The 20,952-nt window shown below is 42.2% G+C and overlaps 1 protein-coding gene across 1 annotated transcript in view; it reads right to left on the bottom strand.

The window, feature by feature from the left end:
- Nucleotides 1–10,183: 10,183 nt before the first annotated feature.
- The window catches only part of nek7 (NIMA-related kinase 7), a 68,953-nt gene continuing 58,184 nt past the window's right edge, over nt 10,184–20,952 (bottom strand). The window contains exons 9-10 of the mRNA XM_087830441.1: nt 14,161–14,274; nt 10,184–12,279 (exon numbers count right to left, since the gene is read on the bottom strand). Of these exons, the coding sequence (XP_087686567.1) occupies nt 12,169–12,279; nt 14,161–14,274 (225 nt within the window). The 3' untranslated portion in view covers nt 10,184–12,168. The remainder of the gene's footprint in view (nt 12,280–14,160; nt 14,275–20,952) is intronic.

Genomic DNA, 20,952 nt, shown 5'->3' with positions numbered 1-20,952 from the left:
AGGCCACGCATCCACCATCGTTAGTTTATATTCATCTGTTATCAATGATAAAACTGTTTGTTGTAAATTTCAGTTTATTATAGATGACATTTATCTGTGGTGATAATTATGTTCTGTTTTCACACAGTAAGATGTTAACAGTAAATCTTCTCTCCACAGTGACGTGGATGAAAATCTGGCCTCAGAAGCAAGTATGTCGATATTTAGCTGCTGTTACCATGAACTATGTAAATGTTAATACTTTGCTACATTGTAACTATTTGTATTTGTAAAGAGTCTTATATTGGTTTAGAATATTTTAATTATTTTGTATTTATTTTATATTTTTGTCCTTCTGTTTTAAATCCTCTTTACCTTCATTTAGTTTCAGGAGTAGTTTTGCGTTCAGTCTCGTTTTTATTGATTTAAAATATTTAGTTTGAATTTAGTTTTTAGTTTTTATTTTTCTCTTTTTAATTATTACAGATTTAGGAAATATAGGTTAAATAATTTGATATTTCCATAAAAACACAACCCTTTGTGAAAGCACGTCACTCACATAAATCTAAATGTCACAAGTCTTAAAGCATCTGCACCAAAGCCTCGTCAGGTTTGTTGTGTTTTGCCAAAACTACAAAGACTCAAACTGAGACCATTTCCTGTAAACCAAAGGATTCCAACTCGTCCTCGAGAGCTGCTGTCCTGCAGCTTTTAGATGCATCCTTGTTCCCACATCTGCATCAAATGAATGGTTTGTTATCAGGCCTTTGCCAAACTTGATGACATGCTGAACAGATAATCCATCCATTTGATTCAGCTGTGTAGGAGCAGGGATGCATCTGAAAGCTGCAGGACAGCAGCTCTCGGGTTGGACCTCCCTGCTGTACACATTCACTTTATTTTAAATAGTTTAAACAGGTCACAACATTATTTTAGTTGGTTTAATTTTTTAACTGACTAACTAAAATGTTTCATCATGCCTAGTATTTTTTTTAAATTTAGTTTTAGTTACTGTAAGTATAATAATAATATATTAAGTATAATAATATATTAATATAATATATAATAAAACTGGTTGCAGCAGAAGTTGCAGAAGCAGTTATGTTTCGTAATCGTGCTGTGGTTTGATGCTTTGTCAGGCTTATTGTTGTTTCCTTTGTCTTATCACAGTTTACATGAACACACGACCTCCTGGGTGGCGTCATAGAGAAGCTCAGTGACCAAGAACATCGCCGAGCATCAAACTATATCTTTAGTATTTACGTTGTTCAATCTTCATTTGGTCATTTTTACATTTTAGCAATAAAAAAAAAAAACTATTTTGTTTACATTACATTTTCTTAAATAAACTATTAATTACTGAAATAAACATTAAAAACGCACTATAAAAAAATTATGTGTACAACGTTAATTAATATAAATATTTGGGTGTTTTTGTTTTGTTTTCAGTCACCGTTAGATTACAGGTAAATGTAAAGATAATAACATAATAATGTATGAACGTGTTGTTGAGTATTTAACATTGTTCAGATTTACCTTGAAGTCACCAGAAACTCTAAATTATTCCAGCAGCAGCTTCACTACACAAACTTTTTTTTATGACTCTGACTCATAATATTTTACAGCAGCCTAAAATATTTTTATGTTTTACATTAATAAAGTTGATAAGATGAAGTTTCAGTTATAGATCTGAAATATAGAAATCACAAAAAAAAGCTAATTCTCTATAAAAAACAAGCAGCTGTAACTGTTCTGTCTAAAAGTTATGATAATCACTTGTGTCATAATAATAACGAGCTGAGAGAATATATGTGACAGTGATGGACACCATCATGAACAGTGTGATACAGTTTGTATTTAAAAGCCACTGAAGCACTAAACTCAGCTGAATGAGTCTTTATCATCAACATAGTATCCAGGCTGACGTTAACATCGACTAATAGAAAGTTAAAAGAAAACTTTGTGGTTTAGATCAAAGTTTCCTGTTCGAGGTAGCAAAGCGGAAATGTGCCTTTCTGTAAACAAAGTTTCAGTTTGTGAAAACTGACAGTCAAGTATTAAGTATTTCTTAGTTTTTGCGTATTTATAATGATAATAATAATGGTATTTAAAACTTTAAAACACACAGGGACACTGCACAGAGCAAATAAGCATCAAACCAGGAAATAAACACAATAATAAAAGAAAGTTTAAGATGGAGACGTTAGAGTTGGCTGTCTCGAAGAGGTGGGTTTTGAGGGGGGAAATTTATCACACTTACATGTTTAAGATCAAACAAATTTTAATATTAAACAAATATGAAATTCACTTTTTAAATGATGATTTTATTTATTAAGGGAAAAAAGTCATCCAGACCTACCAATCAAACCTGTTTTTAAAAGGTTCCTTCATGTAATGATCTGCTAGAGGGTGTGGGGGGGCCACAGCCCCATCCTCCAGGGCATGAAGCAGGTATGGAGGAGATCAAGACTCCAGAGGCCCTCAGAACACAAGAGACCAAGGAAGACCAACAGAGGGGCAGCTGCACCACTGTCCCAGAAAGAGCTGAGGAGAGTCCCAGATGAGGGGTCACTCAGCAGCCGCGGAGCAGAAGCCAGGGGGGGTTGCAGTGACGTGCCCGTGAGCCCCGCCGGCAGCCAGCTGTGCCAGAGTGACCGAGCCCCAGGCCCAGAGGCCGAGAGCACCCCACCCCCGAAGTGGCCCGAGCGAGCCCCAGGCTCCAGGCCCCGACAAGCAGCCACCAGGAGTGAGCCGGTGTGTACCTGGACGCCCACCCTGGACACAAAGAACCACCAACACACCAATGTCTGAGGGCGTCTGCCACTGGCAGGGGGAGTGGTGGGGGGAGATACCTTAGAGGACCTGAGATGTCCTCAGAGAGGTGGCGTCTGATACCCGACCTGACATATAGACACAGACAGATACAAACATCCATTCCCACCCTCATGCTCTCATATGCAATTACTCAGCACTCAGCCAACGTGGAGACAGACACAGAGAGACGCTGAGACGCTACAGTTGAAGCCACAGCTGCCCTGGGACAGACTGACAGAAGCGAGGCTGCCATATCGCGCCATCGGCCCCTCTGGCCAACACCAGTAGGCGGTAGGTGAAGTGTCTTACCCGAGGACACAATAACTAGGACAGAGAGCCCGGGGATCGAACCGGCGACCTTCCGATTACAGATGCATAGTCAGCGACAGTAAATATCCTGATTTTAAAAAGGCAACATTTTTTGGAGGCAGATTTTTTATTCCTAAACGTTAAAAATGAAAAGATGCTAGTTTTTTCATTAAAGTAAAATCTTATGATCAAACACCAAACTTCACTTCACATGTTAATCTGAGACAAAAACTGAGCTGCACAGCACGCAGCATGTTTCAAAGCTTCGTATGAAAAAAGTAGATGCAGTGTTTTAAGTTTCAGTGGTTCATTTTTTCAGCATGTACATGAAGAGGAGGTGCAGCTTCTGTTGCAGTGTGTGAATATCTTTCTGTGGTTTGCACTTATTTCTGTACACATATGAAGCTCAACCGCTGAATATGGCAGCCTTCTGTCTCCGTCCTGCTGGGCAGGAATCATTGTTGTGACAAACTGAGCACAGTTTATTATTTGATACCAGATCTGATGCAGAACGTGGTGCAGTAACTATGTTTTTAATTTCTCTGCATTTTCCATTTTATGAAGTATTTTATAGTATAATATGGGGAAAAACGTATTCTATATTTAAAGGTGGTATCACAAAATATGACAAAAACAATCACATTTTTGATGATGTTTGAAGATGAAAGTATGAGATAAACGTACCAACATTTAAAAAAAACATAAGACATGAAACTAAAAGGTGCACGAGCGACAGATTTCCATCTTAATTTTCAGAACAGAACCCGCCTAAACCTCAAGAGGTGCAAAAGCAGCGACTTTTACTGAGCTTTAATAAAACATCAAACTGTGATACAGATCGTGTTTGACAAGCTCAACGACGGGCTTTACTTCACAACACAGAACGTTGACTTATAACTTACAGTGGAACATTTACAATGTGTCCACTTCACCACTCAGCTTTGATTAAAAGCATTGGAGATATATATACATACATATATACATACATATATATATACATATATATATATATATATATATATATACATATATATATATATATATATATATATATATATATATATATATATATATATATACATATATATGTATATATATATGTATATATATATGTATGTATATATATCTCCAATGCTTTTAATCAAAGCTGAGTGCAGATTAGCGTCGAGCTCTTTAAACACTCAACCCAGTAACCCGGTTAAGCCCCCAGCCAGCCGGGTACTCACCTGACAGCCCTGGAAGTGTCCCCGAGACGAATACTCTAACCGCACATTACGCACAAAAATACAAACCAGCAAGTCCAAAAGGAACACGCTGCTTCACCACAAAACACTTATCACCCCAAAGCCTGCAATCACTGCTAAGAGGCCACAAATCAATCAACAAACCCACCATACTGGGACCAGATCCACACAACCAAACCCAAAACCCAACCAATAAATCAAACGCAAATGGACGAGCCCCCGCTTGTCACGAACCGGGCCGTACGGTCATGACAAAGAAAACCCCAGACATGGTCAGGAATGTTTTCCAAGCTGCTTTATTCTTGTAAAACAAATAAAACAGAAAAGAAACCCTTCTGTCAAAAACAAACAATGGTGTGTGAAGGGATGGATGAGTGGGAAATGTTGCATGTAATAGTGTCAAAAGCAAAAACCAACCCTGGCGTCTCAGACCCAACCAAACTACGCCCTAAAGGCTTTTTATCTAGAATCAATATTTATTCATTTAATAATTATTTCCTCAGAAATTCTCGTTATGAGTTATCAAAGTGCAGATAGTTCAGAGGGAAACAAAGCTGGTACTTATTTAGAGCGTAAAGCTTCAACTTGTGTAAATCTGAAAGTAACTGATTGTCCGACCACCACACTGGTTGTTTGAGAAGGTTGATGGTGCCAACACTGGTCACAGGGAGCAGTGGGCACCATCAACAAGGATGTTATGGAGTAGGTCAGATATGTGAGGAGAATTGCAGCTCATTTCATCTTCATTTGAATTTGAATTTGTTCTGAATGTGTTCGTGTGTTGCTGGGTCTTGCATTTGTGTAAAATTGGCCTTTGATGTTGTAAAATAACTTTAAGTAAACCTTAGAGAAGTCATTTGTGTTGAATTTGTCCAGCTTTCGTACATTACATCGTTTTACTTTCATACTTACCCTGCACCGGGGGGGAGGTTGTGATACAAGACCGTTTGTCTTTGTTCCACAAAGCTATATTTCTCATCCATTTATTCGCTTCTCCTTTTCAGGCTCGCGGGGAAGCCTGTCCCAGCTGTCATAGGGCCAAACATTTAGATTTATTGATCTATCCCCACAAACTGCATGTCTGTGGACTGTGGGAGGAAGCCGGAGCAGTTCTCAAACACAGGGAGAAAATGCAAACTCCAGCCTGATGGTGGAATTGAACTCAGGACCTTCTTGCTGTGAGGCAACAGTGCTAACCACTGCACAGCTATATTTCTTTAAAACTATATATCAGATCCACCGTGACTGTTCCCAGGGACGCACAACATCCTGAAACATGTTTACGTTGGAAGCATTACTGTCATGGCCTCACTTTAAAGTCATGTTAGGTAAAAGCTGGCACAGCTCTCCCCTACTGTACATATTGTTATGAAATAAGTACTAAATGTACAGTGGCCTTTGAATGCATCACATTTTTTTATAACTAAGTAACTGTTTTGCTGTCATTTCTCCATACAGACCCCAGCCATGCACAAGTCATCGGGATCCCTGGCAGCAGCATCACCCTTCAATTTACTTTCAATTAGGGATGCACCGATACCGATACTGGTATCAGGTATCGGGGCCGATACTGTAAAATGTGTGTGTACTCATACTCGTAAAAGTTAACGATACCATGAACCGATACCAACTTATTTCATTAATCAGAGGGTGGCTTGTCATTTCTGTTGTAGTTTTTTAGATTGGCCACTAGGGGGACATCCCGCGCTAAACAGGCACAGGGTTAGGCGAGTGAGACTGGCGGCTCCAGATAAAAAAGAGAAACTGGAGGCTGCTGTAGCTAGGCTAAACAAAATGTCAGCAGTGTGGAACAGCCAACTTTAACTCAGGTTTTGGAAAAGCAAAGAAAAATGTCAAGAGAAAATCCACGGGCAGTTAAAATAACAGAGGCTCGACTCATTTTATCGCTCTGGATGACCAGCCAATGCCGGTCGTGGAAAATCAGGGAGATAATGGTGCCAAAACTTTCTGAAGAGGTAAAGACAAGCAGTGTGTGTGCGATGTCAGTCCTCGGTTTAACGGCACAGTGGACTGATGAGGAGTTAGTTCGTCAATGCCAAATACTTTCGTCATTTTGTTTGTTTGTTTACAATATGGACACTCTGCAATAATTTAAAAGTTAATTTTATTCTCAAACCTAATTTGTATTTATTTTATTCCAAACAGAAGTGTTTATTTATTATTCTTAAAGCTCGAGACAGGGCCAATAGTTCAGTGATATTTTGTAAAATTACAATGTGGAGACTCTGCAATAATTTAACAGAAGTGCTTATTTTTCACTTGAAATATTTTTGTGGTCATTTTTATTAAGATTTTATTTTTAATTGGCAGAGAATAAAATAAAACCTGTCTTCCAATTCATTGTATTTGTGTGTGTGTGTGTGTGTGTGTGTGTGTGTGTGTGGTAGAAGTATCGGTTTTTGTACTCTGTATCGGCAAGTACTCAGATCCAAGTATCGGTATCGTATCGGTTTGAAAAAATTGGTATCGTTGCATCCCTACTTTCAATGTTAGCATCAATGAAAACAGTCACAGTTTATACAACAGGCGAGAAAAAGATTGATGATTTTAAAAGTGGGAAAAGTTCCTTTGATATTTACACAATTCTGTATTTTAACACATCACAAATCTGACTCCACAGTAACGCCTACTGCGCCAGTTTATTTGGTGCAGCTACTCATTGGCGAGAGGAACACACACAGTGCAGGTGAGGACATTTGTCATCATTATAAACTACACACAATGGAAATGACGCCAACTGTACTATATGAAGTGAGAACATGCACAGTTACAGTTTCAGTGATGAAATGTCTCAGGACCAATCAACAATAACTGACCTCGTTTCTATCAGCGAGTTAAAACTGCAGGATTGTTCGTCGAGGTTTAAAGCGAGCCGGGATGATCCAGAATAACACGAGAGCTTAGATTTGATGGGCAGATTAATCCAGGTTCATGTTTAATGAGGTAACTTTCCGTGTGCTGTAGCCGGGGGTTACTTCAGCAGCAGCAGGGAGATACTTGCTCAGTGATAACAACATTTTGTCGTGCTATAGTCCACTTTCACCTTCAGTGTTTTTCTCATCCGTGCGATGCATTCATGGGATTCATGTAATGGTAATGGTTAATGTTATATCACATAGAAGAAAGGAGACATCGACTGAAGGTTAAAGGTGATGATGCTGATTAGATTTGCTCACCAGTTTCTTGCTTTAAAGTGTGGAGGGGTCGGAAATCAGCCGTATATCTCATCACATGTCTGCTTATATCCTGTTAAATTCAGTCGTCTGAACCCACAAAGAGCATCACATAGTACTTAGCTTAGCTATTAATCGAGTGCTCGATCAGTGTTTAAATCCACAAGTACTCACAGACCATATATGAAGAGTTTGAAAATAGTCTTTCTCTACGTGGGCTAAGCCTGTTTTCAGAGAGTCTACTGGTCAGTTATACAGAACAAGTCTGCAGGAAAACAGCGCTTGACATCTGTAATTACTATAATTATTAACCTGTAGCCGCTGATTTTTCAGTCCAGGTATTGTGTGATGTGTCATACCTGAGTGTTTTCTCCCACCGTTTCCTTTCCACTGAGACCAGCTGAGGTTTCAGTATATAGTAGAAAGGCCGACTGAAGGCTCAGATGTGTCTTTCAGTCAGATTTTGAACTATGTCGAGTTTTAAGCCATTTACTTTTTCACCTTGTTGCTCCAATTTCATGCTGTTGAATTGTGCAATCATTGACATTTTTTCATAGATTCAACAAAATAAAATAGAACAATTATTTGTTTTTACAACGGGCTCACTAAACTACCTACAGATAATTTAAAATTGGCTCTTTGTTAAGTCGTCTGTTAGACTGAATCACAAAACTGGTTATTACTTTGATTTAAGTGCCTTTTTATGCTTGACTGACTCATATATGGTGTTCAGTGTTTCAACAAACACGTAAAAAAGGAAAAAACACACTTTGTATAACTGAGTCTTTCCATATCCTCACCATACTCTACAGCCTGTATTTAACGCATGGTCTTTGCCTTTGAATTTGAACCTCCTAGGACCTGATGCCCACACATGTGGACATCATATTTTGGGCTGTCCAGACAAAAATACTAAACTTTGCTCTGCTGCCATTGTTCTATTGAAATGTAAAACCTTCATATGTGGATTTTATTTATTATTTCAGAAGCAAAAATCTGGTAATTCTTTGTTTTTACATCCATCAGGTCCCCATCAGCCCAAATAGCAAAGAGAAATTTAAAAAGCCATGAAAGAGTTCAGTTCTTAGGAGGTTGAATCAGGAGGGTCTAATCGTGACTCTGTAGTTGTAATTTTGTAAATATAAAAGTAGAGTACATATAGGTGCACATCCTTTTTATTTCCGTGCTTTTGCTGCATATGAACATATTTCGATTTTGTTTTACCTTCTCATCTGATCTGAACGTCCTGCAGCCACGGAAACACCTGCTGAGCCTCCACAGTGTGAGTAAGATTTAAAAACACACGAATCTTGTTGCCAGAGGTTGATGTCATTAGTCTGATCTGTGTAAATTCATTCAACAGTTCTGATGGATGTGAGAGGAAATGCTTTTTTCTTTGACTGTAGCACCAGCTGACTCTCTCTATAAACCATATTAATAACCCTACTGGTCAGAAGCATTTCCTGTTCTTTCATAAAACCACATTAAATGTATATACGTCTTATTCTACATGCTGAATGTCACCACTTGGATGTTCTTCTGTTATACAGACAATAGTAACGCTGTCATCACTGTTATCTGTGCCTTCATCACGTCTTCGGTCCTGGTTGTTGGAGTCACACGATCGACCATCTGAAATGCATCAAGTCCAGAAACTAAACAGCCACAGACGCTTAACAGAAGACAGACGAGTGTGATGGAGCCGATCCACGTGTCGTATACTTTCAGTTCATAAATAATAATGACCTTTTTTTTCCTTTTCAATTCTGACATCATGCTATAATTCTTTTTATGCTTTTTATAAGCAGAAAAATTAAATACTAGCTTCTATTAAATAAAAGCAAAAGTAAACATGGAAGTAGCAGAGGGTCTAAATACCTTTAGAGGAAATGATTTGTTAACATTTTATTTTTGGGCTTTTACATCTGAAACTATTCTGTAGAAAAACTTCAACGCAGTGGACGACATCAAAGCTTCTTTTACAGCAAACTTGATACTTGTTACATGTTGTTACATTTATACGGTGATTTCCTGTTTGTAATAAAACTTGTGTAACAATTTCTTATAACATGAAGCTATTCTATCAGTAAATAACACTGAAATGATGTCAGTGAGTTCAGTTTTCAGGATGAGCCTAATTTATCTGCACAGATGACGAGTTGAGCTGAATTGAACAAATATGAGGAACGAAAGTTTTCTGAAGTACAAACCAATGAAAGTTACAACTTACCTTTAAGCTGGAACACTGTGGTATCCTTACAAGGGAAATATTCCAGTTCTTACTTTGAAATGAAGTAAAAAGGACCAGTTTTACCATCCAGGCCCCTAAAACCTGAAATTAAAACCAGGGTCTCAAACTTCCATGAGCTGCTGACACTGCAGCCTCATTGGTCGCTTTAGTGTTCAAGTAGTACAAAAAACAAGAAAACACAGAAATATTTCAGAAAATGTTTTTTAACATTTCAAATATCTCTTTAAGAACTTATTTATGGGCCACAAGTAGGAGTGATGTGGGCCACAAGTGGCCCCCGGGCCGCATGTTTGAGCCCTGTGACCTGTAGCTCTGCTTGTGTTTTTGCAGAGAAAGCACGTTTGTCACAATCGAAACCTTCTCCAAGAAAAACAAGACAAAAGGAAGAAAAATGAAATTTGAAAGCTTTATTACATCGAGTTTGCATACAAGGCGTGTCACGGGTATGTTTCTGACATGAAATGTTCAGAAAACTAACAAAACAATAAATATCAATTACCAGTACTTTGCATGGTGGCCGACACCTGGACTCGCCAATACTATGCTGAGGAGGACGCGGAAGATAAACAGGGCAAAGCTAAAAGAAGCGCAGTGGAGCGCCGTGATGCGTCGCATCAGGACAACACGAGCGCCGTGCGAGGACCAACAGAAGAAACGTCTTTGTTTCTGCGTATTAACATTCGTTCCACATCTGCGGCGCTCTGCTGCTGTTAGAAACGCACTTTAACATAAATGATCAGGTGCCTTAATTAGATATGCTTCACAGAAAAAGCATAAAAGGCCCTAAAACACTGAGCGCAGGAATTCTGTATAGCATCAAAGCAAAATATTTCATAAAAACAGTGCCACAGCTCCTTTAAAAACTCTAAAATACTGCAATGTTTTGGTGCTACACAGACTGCAGGTGAAGATGAGGAAAATTTAAGAGAATCACTGAGCAGAAACACTTTTATCGCCATGGGAACGGAAAACAACGAAGGAACAAAATCTAGGACGACTGCAAACACAAACTGCAAACACTGCGTTTGCAAGTATCAGATAAAATAACTGCAACATTTTCCGTGAACACACAATAACCTGCGCCGTCTCGGACCTGGAAGCTCGGACTTCGTAACACAAGGATGTTGATAAAAACAAACATTAAAAACAGGACGTGTGAGCTCACAGAGTCTGACGCAGCATCGAACCTCGTTTACAGGCTACACCTTCGCTGTACCGTCGCTGTTAAGTAAACCACTTCCTGTTTCTAATTAAGTCGTCTCCCTCTAAAGGCACAAACGGATCATTTTAATGGTTCCTTTGTTATTCTTTGGTGTTTATTTCCAGGTACAGTACGACTAAATGTTTCCCCCTCAGTACAAATCTTTGGTAAAGCCTAGAAATCATAAAGATGCTCTCCCACATATAAACCGTTTCCTCTCCTCTGATTGGCTGTTACCTGTGCTGTACTTTTAGCATGGATCAGTAACTTCTCACTTGTTACATAAAGACACACACACTGCAACATTAACAGTTTTGTGTAACTAATCTACTTTTTGATGGCTCGGACACAAACGAAACTGCAGCTCATCTCTCGTCAGTTCAATCATGGAGGGAAGCGCGTTGGTATCGTGAGGAAGTGAACGTCAACACTGCTGCTGTTACGGTTTCTTCACCTGCTCGGCTGTCAGAAAAGACACACTGTGATATTTTCAAAGACAATACATGGGCGTCACAATGACTTACATTCAAAGTGTTGCGGAGACATTTGCTCGTGTCCCCCCAGCACAGCTGTAGTCGACCCTCTAAACGATCCTTCCTTTTCTAATACATTCAATAGACATGATCACCCTGCCAGCCTTAAAGTACCAGGGTAAAAAGTGCAACACAACAACACTTCAACCGTAATTAGACTCTGCAGAGCTGCTGTCAATGAGCGAACGTCTCTTCGCTCCGTTTTTAGACACTAATTTTATTTTTTTGTGCCATCTGAGGCGACTGTAGGTCATCGAGAGCTTTCGAGGTCAAATTTAATGATATTTTGCGCTGATCGACTGTTGATGAATACTGAACATTGCGCCCTCTGCTTTAGCAGTACGTATACTGAGAAGCAGTCTGACGTGAGCAGGATGACGTGTTTGAAAGCCATAGCGACACGTCGGTGAGATACAACACACATTAAAGTCTAGGAAAGGAGCTGCACTGGTAATATAATATATTCTTTACTCGAGGGGAGGAAAGGTTACAGACTGAACGAGCACTCTGAAAATTAAAAAAACGTGTTACTATTGAAACAAGAAACTGGAGCAAGTTTTCTATTAATGAAGACGGACGAGTCCAGCTTGAAAAGCAAGAAGGTCGTGGAGTTCTGCAAGGCATCGTGTGCGTAACTCTGGGCTTAGCTGCCCTGCGTCATGCTCTGCATGTGTTTGGCAATGTCATACACGTAGGTGATGTCCGGCCTCTTCTCCGGGTCCGGGTTGATGCACATATCTACCACTTTCCTCAGCTGGCGGCGCAGAAAGAAGAGAAACATCGTCAGAGATGCAGTGAAACAAGAGCAGACAAAGCTAACAGTTGCTAACAGCGCCCTCTAGGTGACCTCTCCCGTCATAGCAACAACAACAGAGCAACAGGTAAGCCGACTGAGACGGAGGCACGTGGCTGGGGTAGCGCGCTAATCATTTATTGGTCTGCTGAATCCACTTTTACCTGAGCACACCCCCCATATGCACGCACACGCACACAGCTGCCACTCCGCTGCCATCCGGAGACAGCGCTTCCACTTGAAGCGGCGCGCGGTGGCTGATTGGAGCAGATAGACAGGCTCGCAGGCGGAACAGCCACCGCCATCATTAAAAAAAAAAAAGATAATAAAAGACGAGGAAAGAAAGGGGGGAAAAAAACATCTACATGAGGTCGCTATGGTAACCGTCTGCCGACTTCCCGGCCGCTGTTGCGCGGCGCGCGGGCTCGGCCGAGTTTTGTGTATCGGCGCGCGTGTGCGTGCGAGCGAGAAAGTGAGGCGAAGATGCAAATTCAGACAGTCTGAGAATTAGTCGCACAGAATGGAGATGGGGAGGGCGCCGAGATGCAGATATGTAAAATATTCATGCGCGTGTGGGGGGGTGGCGGCGCTGGTGGAGGGAGGCGTGCGTGTGGTGGGGGGAGCGTAGATGGAGATGGTTAAATGACACAACAAAGATGAGCAGCTGACAGTTTGCTGCCGATCCTTCAGGAGCATTGTTTACATCCAGACAGGCGCTGCAGGCACCCCCCTCATCTCCATCTCTCCATCGCCCTGTCTCTCGCTCCATCATTCCCTCTCTCCTGCGCTTTGTCTTCCTTTCTCCTGGATGGGGGTGACATGTGGGGCAACGCAGAGGCTCAGCGTGGCGCTCGTGTGTGCGTGGAAGGAGCTCGTGTGACAAATATACACTTGCAAGAACTAAAACACACACAGAGCAACCGCAGAGGCTTAAAACACCTCACAATTAGCCTTTATCAGGCTAATGAGGTAAATACCAGAGTCAAACAAAAGCCTCTCTCTGCAGGGTGAACGAGCTCGCTGGAGACACGAGCAGACATTTAAAATGAGGCGCTGCAGACGCACCGGCTACAGATCGGCGTGCTTTAAAGTCAAACCTGACCGTGATGGTTCATACTGGGTTTATTAAATATATCTGAACTGGAAACTCAAACCTAAACCACAAGCTTAGCTGTGGGGTGATGTCATTCTGCAGTCGTTTTAACAGCGCCGGGCCTCAAACATGATAAAGTGGCGTTCTTGACTTTAATCAGATACGAGGCGACTTTTTTTAAACAGTGCAAATCTAATAAATGCGCCAATAACCGAAAAAAGGTTCCAATACCTGCATGTGCGCGTACACCTGTGACTCAGAGCGTGAGCGTTTCACTACGCACGTTTAAAAGAAACAGACGGGGGAACGCCACCCACGCAGAGGGCACGCACGCAGAAAAACACGCAGATTCATGCACACGTCAGCGCTAATCAGCGATAAGGCGATCTTTAACCGCAGCCCGGCGCACGGATCGGTCTTCGCAGAATTACGGCAGACGATTTAACGTTAACTGAGGGAAACGCGACACTCCAGTTTCGCCCCACCGTCGAGCGCGGCCAGATGCTTTTGATACGCGCGGCTAAAATCGTATCCAGCCTTCTGATCACGGTCCTGCGCTGCAGCTCAGGCAGACGGGTGGATTTCACCATAAAATATCATTTAAGTGTTTGATAAGTAAAAGCAAAGTGGCATGAAGAGAAAGAGACGGGGATTTGTTTAAAGACTATGGCGGCTGCTTTACAAACACTGAACAAGTCTATATTTACTCTGTTCCTGAGAAGTAAAAGGCAGCTGATACGAGTACTTACCTCCTCTGAATAGTGATCTGAGGGAAGAGGGGGGTAGTCACACTGTTCTATCTTCTTACAAAGTGAGTAGAGGTTCATCTTATCCCCATAGAACGGACTCTGTAAGGCTGCCATCTGAAGCACAGACATAAGAAGACGTGGAGAGAGACAGAAAGTGGGAAGAAGACGAGAGCAGTCAGTGAGTGAAGTTAAAACGGGAAGTAAAACCCAATCAAGCTCTCAACAGGTGGCAGGCAGACACTCTGCACCCTGTGCTAACAGAGTCTGCAGCTCTGCTACTGACGTGCATCCTATTGATTATTATGGGGATTGGGTGCAGGAGAAAATAAAGGAAGACAACAAGTCAATATGTAGAGCTTTGTGTACATATCAGCACAACTTCAGCCGAACCAAAACAAAACAAATCCACCGGAAGCTTCTCGCTGCAGGCTGGTGGACTTTCCCGCGATGCTGACGCTGCCAGACGAGCACGTCTATTTTCCAGAAAACAAACGCGAGCGAGCAGAGCAGAGGCAGGGCAAATGGGAACGAGCAGGAAGACGGGAAAGCGTGGAAACCTTTGTTTGTGAGTGGAAGGAGGTGAAGGATCCTCGCTGCCTTTCTAAGAATAATGAAAGACGCACGCCATCTTTCCCAGACTCGGTGACTGACTCACTTCCTCTTGTAGAAAGGTGAAGCCTGCAGCACACTTGCATAACAAGCAGCCGCCAAATGCTTACTGCTTTTCTGATTCAGTGCTTTCACAAACAAGCAGCGTGTAAGTGCTCGGTCATTATCACTGCGATGTGTGAGAAAGTGCTCAGAGCTTCCTTTGTATTCACGCAGCACAAAAACATTAAATAGGAAATTGTGAGTTGCAGTAAGAGTGCAATCAGAGTCTAATCACTCCTGGGTGATCTCATGATCTCTACGGTCTATTTGTGAGAAACATTTGTTTGCTATCTGCAGGCTGACGATCGTGTGTCTGTAACAAAACTAGTGACCGGTACGTGAGCTTGTTCCAAACTTCAGAAAAGCAGCTGGAAAGAAGAGCGAGCCAATCAGTGGGTAGATTGCACCTTACTATTTGAAGCGTTGCTCAGGTGTCCCTTGGAGAAAGTACAGTGTGTGTTTGACAATCTGCTAATTGGTAGCGTGAAAACAGATGAGAACAAAGTCTCCATACGTGAATCCAAATGCAAAGCTTCCACAGAGTACAGCAGGTTAGTGAGAATAAACCACCTTCAAGCTGCAGAGGAAAATGTGTCTGTGTGAATCGGACCGACAAAGAAAAAGGAGGAAGTGTTTGAGGTAAAAGAATAAAGAGGCCATCTAGTGTCACACACAAACTCGTTGGATTATTTCAGCTTCCTCACAGACTATTTTTCTGTCTCCATCAGCTAACACGTACAGTCGAGCGCTGCAGAGACAAGGAAACAGTCGTGCCTCTGTGCTGGTGTTTCTAATGCACCGGTAAAAAGTAGCTGGCTTAATCGTGGCTGCCTTCAATGAAACCATCAGCCAGATCTCGGCTGTCCGAGCCCGCGGAGGGAAATCAAGACGACAGCAGCAGCGTTTACAATTAATTATTACATGAATACTGTTCATTAGGGCTGGGCTATATCATACCGTTCACAGTGATACCGGTGTAATGTTGGGCAAAGATAAGAAAATGAAATATGGCGATAGAATATGGGTAAAACGCGCGTGCGCAGTGCCTTTGTTTACATACGCACATGGCGGAAAAAGCATGGCGGCGACGGAGAATGAGAAGGGCGAGAGCGGATCGTTAAATGAAACGGATGAAGCAGAACTGGTTTGTAAAAATGCTGCAACTTCACTGGTGTGGAACTGGTTTAGCTTTCGTCCGTCAGATACACAACAAAGCACTATTTTTGGTAGCGCATGCTAGCGGGCCGTCGTTATTACCGTGTTGTTTGGAAAATATGGCGCACTTAAAATCAATCCTTTGATTTGTCTGAAAGTCGACAGAGCCCCTTATAATCCCGTGTGCCTTATGTATGAACTCTGGTTGTGTTTACTGACCTGGAAACGATTTTATGTGCACGGCGCTCGAAAATCTGTCAGACGTTTCAGTACGACTTTGCTAAGCTACGAAGCCGCACCGCTTGATGGAGGCGGAGCCTCGCGGAGTGATACGTACTGTGCTTCAACATAATATTACCGTATTGTGTGTGTATAACCTCTTTTTAAGGTTTGTGGATATTATACATGGTTATGCTGAGGATATGTCGGCCAGTTTCCACTGGAAATGCCTTTTGGTTAAACTGTCAGCGAGGAATTTGCGTTTGCACTGTTACATTTTTATATTTATTTTAATGCACTTAAAACAGCTGCTTGTTTAAGAGAAAATACATTGATGGTTTGTTTTTTTTGCACTAATAAAGTTGAGTAGTTGTAAAGTATTTTGTCTACTGTCAGTTATATTGTCAGTTATATCGTTATCGCAAATTTTCAAATGTATATCGTGATAAATATTTTTGGTCATATCGCCCTGCTCTACTGTTCAACACATCCAGTGAAAGAGAATCTCCCTCTGTTGTCTGTGAACACCTCTCTGCCTCGACTGCGAGACCAGCAGCTGACAGTGCTGAATATTCATGCACGTCATCAATGATGCACTTCTGTTATTAGCAAAGTCACAATTTAAAACCTGATCCTGTCGTTACCAAGGCGAGCAGAAGCAGCCATGTGCACACTCACAGCACGACTGAAGGATGCTAAACAGCTGATGGTTAGCACACGCGTGGACTCAACAAGAACAAGTAATATTGGTGAACGTTTGCACACACACACACACACACACCGTACTACATTTAAAAAACCATTAACACAGGTGGCAACAAGTAAAGGTATCATTATTCCAACATGTTAATTACTCAGAGTGCTATTGCTATGGACCCTTATTTAACATGCGTTTCCATAGACAACAGCTCACTACCTGCAATTAAATGACCATCTAATTAGTCATTCATTGCAGCTTGTAAATAAATCATCTGCCCAGCAAGGCTGCTGAACCTATGAGTCATTTGCCACCGAGGTCAGTGGACATCTCGCCCTTTCATTTCAGAATCCAATCACTTCTGAATAACCACAGTCGATACTTGAAAATGCCAAAGCTCGCAGTGTTAGGCGCTCTGCTCATTCCCATGTTAAAAAACAACAGGACAAAAACAGAAAAAGAAAAAGAAAATACAAAAAAAAGACTTTTTGTTGACAAAGATCATCATCGTCATTTCTCGATTCATTTCTACGTGTAAAAATACACATTTCTGTCCATGTTCAGGTTTTATATTTTGAGGTATCCATGTAAGAATTAGCAGTTTCCAGAAATCCAGATTCCCCAATTAGCGAGTGAGACTGAGGGAGAGAAAGGAGAGAAAGAAAAGCTGCACACGGCAGCGTGTGAAGGGTTAAACAAGACCCCGTCGTATTTTCATGCATCTTCTGCTTTTGACAGATGAAAAATGTCAACTGTCCTGTTTGTATTTGGGAGTTTTTGCACTATTCATCTGCTTCATTAGTGCCTGCTGCTCCTAGCCCCTGACAGCTGCCGGCCCCCTGCTCACACACACACACCATAAAGATGCATACCCACACACACACACAAACACACACTCACTCCTTTTTTCAGACTGTGTCGTCGCAACGGTTTAGATGATTGACTCACTCCCTGACCCCTGAGCCCCCGGTGTGTGTGCGCGATTGTGTGTGTGTGTGTGCATGCTTCATTGATATTCGAGAGACACACAATGCACACGCATGCCTGCTGTCTGTCTGAGGGCTGTGAGCTGCTGGTGGCAGAACACACGCACACGTAGGTTTGTGCTTCTATATTTGTGAGGACCCTCGCTGACACCAGCCCCTCGTCCTGAAATGTAACTTCACGGGGAAACCCCAATGCAAACCACCACCTTAACACCACCTTAGCTGATTTATATCCTAACTCTAAACCAACTCGTAACCCTCGAGCAGCTGTTTCAAAGTCCATCATAAAGTAATGACAGAATAGCCTCACGTCAAACGTTCCCACTCTGCGTTAGGCCGGGTCATGTATAGGTAGCATCCCTCCCTAAAAGGTCTGCATAGGGCCTTCCAGTTTAATTAACATTGATCTCACACGCTCGCTCTCCAGCTCCTCTCCCTGTACGCCAATTAAAGGAGCTGCGTGAGACTCCCGCCTCCCCCCTCCCGACCACCTTCATCCCTCGAGCCTTTACGGCCTGAGACTCAAGAGCTCCTCACAAATCCTCAGTTATAAATAAAAATACACATCGAACCGTAAACGTATCAAAATAAAAACTAGATTTGTGTTTTCATCCTCTCTCTTTCTCACATATGCACCTACACGCCTGCAGCACTAGTTTGGTTTCACATCACAACGTCAGGCCTGCCTTTAGACACAGAGTGTGTGTGTGTGTGTGTGTGTGTGTGTGTGTGTGTGTGTGTGTGTGTGTGTGTGTGTGTGTGTGTGTGTGTGTGTGTGTGTGTGTGTGTGTGTGTGTGATCGACTGCCTAATTAAAATCTACAAATAATATTTTGTTAATAAAGTTTGACAGATAAGCAGGTAGAGACACTTTTATTCAGGCTTCACTCGCAGCCCGAGAGCAAACGAGGAGCTTCAACAACACAGAAAAAAGCATTAACCCTTTAAGACCGACCATAGAACCAAGTCCGCCAGAGCTTATATTATATGTTTACATGCTGTGGAGCCATTTTTGGGAGCATTTCAAGCTGATATACATCAATACAACCATTACAGCCTAAATTTTAATAATATGTCTGCATTAAGTGCATAGTAATTACATAAATTGCAAAAAAGTGCAATAAACTACAAAAAAATTGAAAATCGTTTTTGTTTTTTTAACATATATTTCTAGTTAGAGAAATTTAAGAGGCTTATCCCTCAAAACTGTAAATACAAAAAAGTTGCACAAAATAGTTTCCCACCACAGGAAATTTATTTTGAGCGTCTTCATAGTTTTATTTTTGAAATACACCAATTTTTATACACTGCAGGAAAAACGAAAATAAATATTATAATGCAAATTTGCAAAAAAGCAGCATATGCATCAAAATAAACTATTTCCAGCAGTGCAATATGAGTCCTAAGCATCCCAGAAACCACACAGAAAGTCATAAAGTCAAACATAACTTTTAAAAACACCAGTATAGGCTCATGAGGCCCTGATGGTAAAAAACTACATTTCTGCGAAAATGACGTCACTTCCGGTTTCGGGCAGGTCATGGCGGACATGCGTTGATAGTTCGCGCTGATGGATGTAGGAAGTGTTACAAACAGCTGATCGGATCGGCAAAGCGTGTTTCTGGAATATTATGTTTTTGTTGCTGCAAGTGCTTTTTATGCAGTTTTTGCAAAGTTATATGTGGAAGGAAACTGTGACCGAGGACAAGCTGATGGCATAAGATGTAAGTACAACTCCTCCGGTTTCATATGCAAAAAAAAAATTTGCGCTAACTTACGTGGTTGCAGAGCTACCGGGATTTAAAAATAGTTACGCAAAACAGAGCGTGCTGCTCTGACCGGCTTTAAAGGGTTAAAACCAAAAATCTCTGTTACTGCCACACAGAGGGTTAACCACAGCTCATCACATGCAAACGCCAGCTGCTCGGAGGACCTGGCATTTTTGGGCCTCGTAAAAGCTCCAGCAAAACAAGAGGGGAGGGGGCGTGGGCACAGTCAGAGGTACGGATGGTTACGCTTCATACAGGAAGGAGACGCATTCCAGTAAAACTTCTCGACATATTCTCCTCCTCCAACTTTAAGAGCAAAACAGAAACCGCAAGAGATCTATGCAAGCAGGCGACCCACAGTGTGTGTGTGTGTGTGAGAGAGAGTGTGTGTGTGTGTGTGAGAGTGTGTGTGTGTGTGTGTGTGTGTGTGTGTGTGTGTGTGTGCGTGTGGTACTGATTCAAGTATGAGGTGGTTTCACTGTAACGAGCGCTAGCAGACAGCAGTCTCATTGCCTGCCCTGCAACCATGTGACCATGTCGCCGTGGGAGACAACCCAGCTGAGCGTCCCCGTTTACGCCGGTGTCGACGGTTTGGGCGGAGGGGGCGGGGCCAGACGATGTAATGAAGTCGGACACAACAAGAAGGGGATCAAACAGAATGGGAGATGAAGACGGACGCAGATACAATGACCAGGTATTGACGTGCGGCCCCCTGGACCCGAACGTAACCCCCCAGGCGCGAGGATGAAAAACGCAGGCTCTCTCGAACTCCCCGGGTTACAAACGCACGCACGCTCGCGGACGCGCGCGCTCGAAAACCAGCGCGATCCTCCTATTGTACTGAAATCAATGAGCACCGAAGGGATCAGGCGTGGATTTCTGTGTGAATTCCTCATGCCTGAAGGTTAAGTGAGGAAAAGGAAGGCGTTCGGAGAAAGCTGAAGATGTGAGCAAAGAGAGTTTTGGAGAGAGGCGAGTTTCCTGACAACGAATCCACCGCGGAGCCCTCTCAGTGAGAAAAGTGCAAGGCGAGAGACTGCTCTTCAAAGAGAATATGCATGGCGTGGTGAGCGCTGCTCTGGTAACAATAAGCTTGTAAAATCTTTATCTCCACAGGCCCCTTGCACGGCTCACCTTGACCTGATGGCTGGAGTTCTGTCTTTGCTCTCGTACCTGCAGTACCGAGCACCCCCCATCCTTCTCCTCGCTCCAGCAATCTATAACCCGCTCTCGCTTTTTTCCTCTTTCACTCCTTCCCCTCTGCTCCCAAACCTTCCATCTCCTCTCTTTTCATTCACTCTTATGACTCCTGCCTA

This window comes from Neolamprologus brichardi, chromosome 17 (assembly GCF_056152115.1).
Source record: "Neolamprologus brichardi isolate AB-2024 chromosome 17, ASM5615211v1, whole genome shotgun sequence".
Classification (NCBI taxonomy): domain Eukaryota; kingdom Metazoa; phylum Chordata; class Actinopteri; order Cichliformes; family Cichlidae; genus Neolamprologus; species Neolamprologus brichardi.
This window is presented reverse-complemented; position numbering and strand designations above follow the sequence as displayed.